This window comes from Phaseolus vulgaris, chromosome 6 (assembly GCF_000499845.2).
Source record: "Phaseolus vulgaris cultivar G19833 chromosome 6, P. vulgaris v2.0, whole genome shotgun sequence".
NCBI lineage: Eukaryota > Viridiplantae > Streptophyta > Magnoliopsida > Fabales > Fabaceae > Phaseolus > Phaseolus vulgaris.
The window spans coordinates 17,534,417-17,541,133 of NC_023754.2; the positions used below are offsets into that span (position 1 = coordinate 17,534,417).

General features: G+C 32.3%; 1 protein-coding gene across 2 annotated transcripts; it reads left to right on the top strand.

Moving 5' to 3' along the window:
• The first annotated feature begins 2,473 nt into the window (after positions 1 to 2,473).
• Positions 2,474 to 6,717, top strand: LOC137831439 (GDP-mannose transporter GONST2-like). Of its 2 annotated transcripts, none has more exons than XM_068639114.1 (10): positions 2,474 to 2,951; positions 3,534 to 3,718; positions 4,002 to 4,212; positions 4,404 to 4,543; positions 4,715 to 4,844; positions 5,364 to 5,462; positions 5,606 to 5,760; positions 5,840 to 5,956; positions 6,177 to 6,274; positions 6,364 to 6,717. In XM_068639114.1, the coding sequence occupies exons 2-10, from the start codon at positions 3,543 to 3,545 to the stop codon at positions 6,405 to 6,407; spliced, it is 1,170 nt and encodes a 389-aa protein (XP_068495215.1). In that variant the 5' UTR covers positions 2,474 to 2,951; positions 3,534 to 3,542; the 3' UTR covers positions 6,408 to 6,717. The 2 variants fall into 2 exon arrangements, with proteins under 2 accessions (XP_068495215.1, XP_068495216.1); XM_068639115.1 differs by lacking the exon at positions 2,474 to 2,951 and adding an exon at positions 3,049 to 3,157.

Sequence of the window (6,717 nt, forward strand, 5' to 3'; positions counted from 1 at the left end):
ATGTTATCTTATTTTTATGAAAGGTAATTTATAACTGTCATCATAGTAAGTCGTCATACTTATTTTTACACTAGTGCCTTGATATATATTTTTTCAAATAGTTGGTTTGTCCAATACCATTACTAATGTTTTAAATGTTTCAAAATTTATTATGTAATATATTAAAATTAAATTAATAAAATCAAGTACTTTTGTTAATAATAAGGATAAAATGAGATTTTAAATTTAATTTTGTACATTTTTTCTGTTTAATTTGTAACTAATGTAGCCCATCCAAAAACAGAACATTGGGCCTATGGATTCAGATGGGCCTATATTTGTCATATTTTTATTGGTGTTTCTTCCTGCACCTCTATATTCTTCTTCCTGCATCTCTATATGCATGTATAATTACTAAATTATCATTGGGACATTTTAAAAACCTTAAAGGCAGCAAACCATCCTCGCCGTTTTTCTTTCTTCCCTCTCTGCAGTTTTGGTAAATAGATGTTTTTCACAGTGCTGCATTCGGAGAAGAAGGTAAGTTAGTGTTTTCTTTTTTCTAGAATGGGTAATTGTTTTTTTTCTCAGATTAGGAAATCTATAATGACATGAGGACTCTTACGAACTAACCAGTTTACTGGAGTAGGTAATTCAAAATTGATTTGGAAATATGTTGTCCGAAATGAAATTGTAGAGGCTATCCAAATAGCTTGTTGATGATAATGAATAATCAATTAAATGGTTCATCTTCTTACAGATCCGGAGTAATCACTTATCTTTAAGAAACTATAAATGTTCTTGTTAAAGAATATGATCTTCCCTATCTATTCTCATACTTGGAGTTGGAAATGCTGACTTCACAAGCATGGAGGTTTAGTATCTATCCTTGTCCAAGTGTTTTTCTTATACCCTTTTAATTATTCATTAGCATGACAATGCTTTGTTGTTAAAGAGAATGAATAAATATCTTTTTGTTTGCAGGTGTTGGATGTTGATAATGAGCATCGATTAGAGAGTTCTTCAAATCGTGTAGCTACATGAGATTTAGTACAATTTGTCTAAAGAGAAGTACAAAGTAAATTTCAATTGTTTCCCAAGTTAACTTGTTTTGTCTTTTGAGTAGATAATAAACACAAAATATCAAACAAATACTTTACACTTATCATCTCTATTTTTTTACTTCTTTTGACTTTTCCAAATTGTTTTTATTCATTTTTTCTTAAACGAAATCTCTTTCATGTGTGTTTAACAAGTGGGCAAATATTTGTTTGCAAACACTTTTGGAAGAACTATCTAAATAATTTTTATCTTTCATTTGAATCAGAAGCGTCAAGTCTTAGCCACGACCTTCTCACTTTTCTCAAACATTCACATTCTCGATACAATAAATTTTACCATTAGATATCACCAACAAGTTATTTGTTCTTATTTCTATAGGTGGTTATGAAATCGTTTCAATTTCAATTATCAAAATTCTAATAATTAAACTAATTTGAATCTTTTCAAATTTGATTTATTTATTTTATTAAAAATTATTGCAAACAAAAGTATGAAAAATCTTATATGTATATTAATGAAAAGGGTTTTGCTTGGAATCCTTATATAAAAAAAATATTCACTAATTCTCAAGTTAAAAAATACATGCCATTCTGAAATGCTAAACCGGAGAAGCTGATTACAAATTACTCTTTCCATAGTGCATTTATATAATTTTGGATTATCGTAATCTGGTACTAATTCTTGGAACCCAATTTACAGATCCTCTGCACCCCATAACCATCAAAAGCTCTTAAAGGAAACTCATTTTTTATCTCTAAAAACCAACCAAGACTTAAAAAATGCAGTCACGCCTCCACCTTACTCCGTAGACAATGCCAATAATCATAAAAATAAAACAACTCCTATAGTAGAAGTCATTAACACCATTAACACTGTCTTTTAAATAAAGTTATCTAGGTTAATTTTAGTATTTTGAAAAATGTAAATGTACAAGAAGAAACACCCATTTTTATTTAAGTAAAAAAAATGGTATGTTCATTAAAAAAAACTTAAACCAACTTTTGGTGTCAATAATATATAATTTTGATTTTATAAAATTTAATATATATATATATATATTATAATGAGGAAACTATGGAGATAAAAAAGGAATTTTAAGTTAAAAGAATTATGTCATAAAATTGCATTTGTTGTGTATAACTTTTTTGTTGGACATAAGATAAATTTCTACAATACAAATTTTAATGACATAATTTATTATATCAAGAATATGATGTAATGTGTTACAAATTACAATTGACTTTGACAAAACTGCCTATTAACATTACACATTATGTTTTTTCACATAGATTCAAAATTTTGTTAAGAATTGGGAATAGTCATAATTTAATCTTAAAATTAATTATTAATATTGTTAGTAAACTTGGATTTTGTGTTTAAAAAACAGCTTTCATAATATTAACAAAAACAGAAAGGTGTTGGTGTCCTTTTTAAGAATGGAAAAGTTTGAGGTATGAACAGTTTGTGTCCATATTCCAGTTAAACAAAGCAAAACCATGAAATGGTCACATTCATTCATATGCAAATCCCATTTTTCCTTCTTTCATTTCACTCACTTCACTTCTTCTTCAAGCCATCTCCATGACACCTTCATTCAGTTTGACTTGGGAGCCCTCGGAATCCGCTCCATCTCCATTATTCTATTTCATTACCGCTTCCTCCCACATGGAACACCCGCTTCATACTATCACCTTAATTGCTCTTCCCTTTGCGTGTTATTCAAAAAGTTTGAACTTTTATTTGGTGACTTCCTCTTTTCCGCAACTGGGTAGTAAGTGCGGGTTTTCCATTCCCCAGGAAGTTTTTCTCACTTTTTCTCCATGTGGATACTCCTCATTTAGTTCAAGTTTGAATCTTTTTGGATGATCTCTCTGCGGACACTCTGTGTAAGATAGTTATCCCGTGCACAAGTGAGAACCCCACTTTTTTTCTTCTGAGTTTTGAATTTTTCCTGTTTTTGCTGTTGTTTTCGTTTTGTTATCATGACTTTTGTTACTTTTGTGCCCACTTGTTTGCTGGATGGCCGGTTTCATTTCATCATGGTCTTTGTTCATAACTGTGGTGGTGACTGTTTTATTGGAAATTGAGAATTGCATGGGGCATCGCATAGTTTAAGGTTGAAATCATTTTTTTTTAATTATGAAATGAATTTGTGTTGAAAAATGAAATGAATGACTCTTCTAGTTGATGAACTTCATTATTGTTGATTGTTTGTTGATGGAAATATTTTCAAGTACTCCTCCCATAATCAACTGTTAAAATTTGATTTAAACTGTGTTTGTAATTTAGATATTGTGTTCAGAGTCAAACCATCTTTCAAGGTTTTCATTCTCTTGTAGGGTAGAAGTTACTTTTCTCAGCATGTTTTCATAGTTTTTTATGTATTTTGTTGAATTTGTGATTTTCTCGTTCTTTTACTGGAGAATTTTGCATCATGTGTAACTGTTTCATCTTGTCTGACTTCTTTTTTGTCACCTTTTCCCTATGTTCAGGTTAATGATATGTCGTCTGATTTTAAGTTAGACATTTTTTATCAGCATGACCCTGAAGAACCAGGGGTAGGCAGCGCCGTAATATCAGAAAAGTTACTAGATGAAAGAGCTAATGCCATGCACACAGCTCGCAAGCAAGGAAACAACTTTGCTACAAACGCAGAACGCAGAGCTGGGAATGATAGGTGTGAAATAAATCTCTATGCATTTCAAGCATTTTCCTCTATTTGCTTTGTTTCTATTCAGTTACTGTAGATTTCGCTCACAAGATTCCATGTTCGTATCTGTTTATAATTCATTTCACTCAATTGTTCCATGATATATGATCCGGTTTTTGGGTGGTTGAAAGTTATCGTTTGAACTTTGGGATTTAGGGTGCATGTTTAACCTTGTATACCATGATTGTTGATTTATCAAATAGTACTGGTGCTTAAGTAATATGTGGAACACATTCACCTTTACAAGCAGATTTCTTCTGAAAGCAAATAAGGCTACAATCAGTGATAATGTCAGTCTTGATGGGGAGGAAAAACATCATTTGCTAGGATCAGTCAAGAGGTCTGGACCTCTTATATCTGGAGCAGCTTATTGCATTTCTTCTTGCTCCATGATAATGCTGAACAAAATTGTTCTATCAGGTTATAATTTCGATGCTGGAGTATCGTTGATGTTTTATCAAGTAAGTTAGTCTTTGTCCATTTTGCCCAATGCTATAAGAGTTGTGAAATGATGGCAAGAGGTTCTAAATTTCTAATCAGATTATAATTCTTAACAATGATAGTCTCACTGCTTCTTGCCTAACTTCTTCCTGGAGCCTATAGTAAAAGAAAAATCAGTTATATGATCATTATTCTTCCTTATACTTCGCAGAACTTTATCAGTACTCTGGTTGTTGTTCTGCTGGCTCTCTCTGGTTGGGTTGCAGTTGAAAAGCTTAGCTGGAGGTTGATCAGGGCCTGGATCCCTGTGAATGTGGTCTTTATTGGCATGCTTGTCTCAGGCATGTATAGGTATTTCCTTTGTTAACACCAACGAACATGTTGAACCTGATTAGTAAGACAATTTGAAAGGACCAGCTCTACCGTGCTGTTACTCCACTACTCAGTGTGTTAGTCAATGATCGTGCGTCTTGTGCTGCTCCTGTCTACACTTATGTCTTCTGTACCATTTTTCTTTTTCAGTTTGAAATACATAAATGTTGCCATGGTGACAATTCTCAAGAACATGACAAATATCTTAACGGCAATTGGAGAATTATATTTATTTCGGAAACGTCAGAATCCCAAAGTTTGGACTGCAATGTTTATGATGGTAAATGGCATTCTTAGATCATACTTGTTTGTGTGCTGTTATTTTCAGACAATTTGATTGTTGTTACAGCTCATGACCATGTATTAAATAACATCTATTGTCTCCATATGTAAATCTTGGATGACTAAATCATCTTGTATTCTTGTTATATGAAAATTTCATGCACTTCTAGCAGTAAGTTCAAATAATTGTAAGTTTTAGTTTAATCAAGGTGAAACATGCTGGATATTTCATGATGCAAATACAACAATCCTTGGTAATGCAATGTGGTTGAAACCTCTCTTCGTTCTGACATTTGTATGTCTGACTAATCCGATGACGTTTGCTGCTTCGTCATCTCAGAAATCATGGAAAAGAAAATGCGAATAGTCTCATTTATTCATCAAGTTGTATGATTGTATCTTCCTATAAGAAAATCTTGAATAATCTATGTTATTTACTAAATTTCTAATAAGTCATATTAGTTGCTCTCTTTAGTTTCTGAAGTATTTTTTGCCTCTCTATACAAAATTCATACAGATTATCTCTGCTGTCAGTGGTGGTATCACAGATCTCTCCTTTGATACAGTTGGTTATGCCTGGCAGATTATCAACTGTGTTCTTACTGCAAGTTATTCAGTATGTGTATTTATCCTTTGTTTAAAGAGACTTCTGATAAGTTTGATGCTAGGTTGATGATTTTGAGAATGAGAACCTTCCTTGGATCAAATTTCAGTTATGTTCAATCCAAGCTTTGATAACTGTTTTCCTTTTCGTGGCAGCTTACCCTTAGGTGGGTTATGGATGAAGCAAAAAGGTCAACAAAATCTGGATCTCTTAAAGAGGTGTCAATGGTGTTGCTGAACAATTTATTGTCCTTACCTTTTGCCATCATCTTGATTTTCCTTTTTGGCGAGTGGCATTATGTAATACATGCGTGAGTGAATGTGTTTCTCTTCTTCAAAATTCAATTATCCCTTTGGCCTCCTCACCATTGTTTTCGTCTCGATTTCCAGCGACGTCGTTAAACTACCGATGTTTTGGGTGGTTGCAACAGCCAGTGGATTGCTCGGACTCTCCATCAGCTTTACCTCAATGTGGTTCTTGCATCAAACTGGCCCTACAACTTATAGGTATTTTGTGGAGTAGAAATTCAATAATACATAGATGTAGTCTTGCTAAAAGTCACAGGAATATGCTTAGTGATTTCTTATGGATAAAATATGGTGACAGAAAAGGATGCCAAAGATTTCAGTGAACAAACTTAACTCTCTAGCATTTTATCAAATTTTACTGTTTCAGATGTTTATTTTGATTTGAGTTCTGTCTAATGAGTTCGTGTGTGTTTTACAGTCTTGTAGGCTCCTTGAACAAGATTCCAATCACTATTGCTGGCATTTTAGTGTTCAAAGTTCCTCTCAGTGTATCAAATTTATTCAGCATTTTGTTTGGTAATTCATTAAGAATCACTTCACTTTTTATTTGGTAATGACTCCTTCCTTTTAATCTTACTGAAACAAAAATTGCACTGTATTTTCAGGTCTTTTTGCTGGTGTACTCTTTGCAAGAGCCAAGATATCTTGATAACATTAAACCTTACAAGGTACAATAACCTATGAAGTGTGTGAGAATTAATACGTGTATGATAACTATATAGATTTTTATTAAGTTGTGCAAATTCAACTCTTGATATAGCCCTAAATGTGGAATAATTATCTGAAACACTTTCAAGGAAAGTATCAATGATCTTACTCACCTACCATGCTATTTCTTTTTGTAGTTATACACAGAAATTATAGCACCAAATGTAATACTTGAATTTTTGTTTGGCTCTGTTAATTCAGTAAAAGATTTTGTAATTTGTTCCTGATTATTTGATATATTATTCTTATTC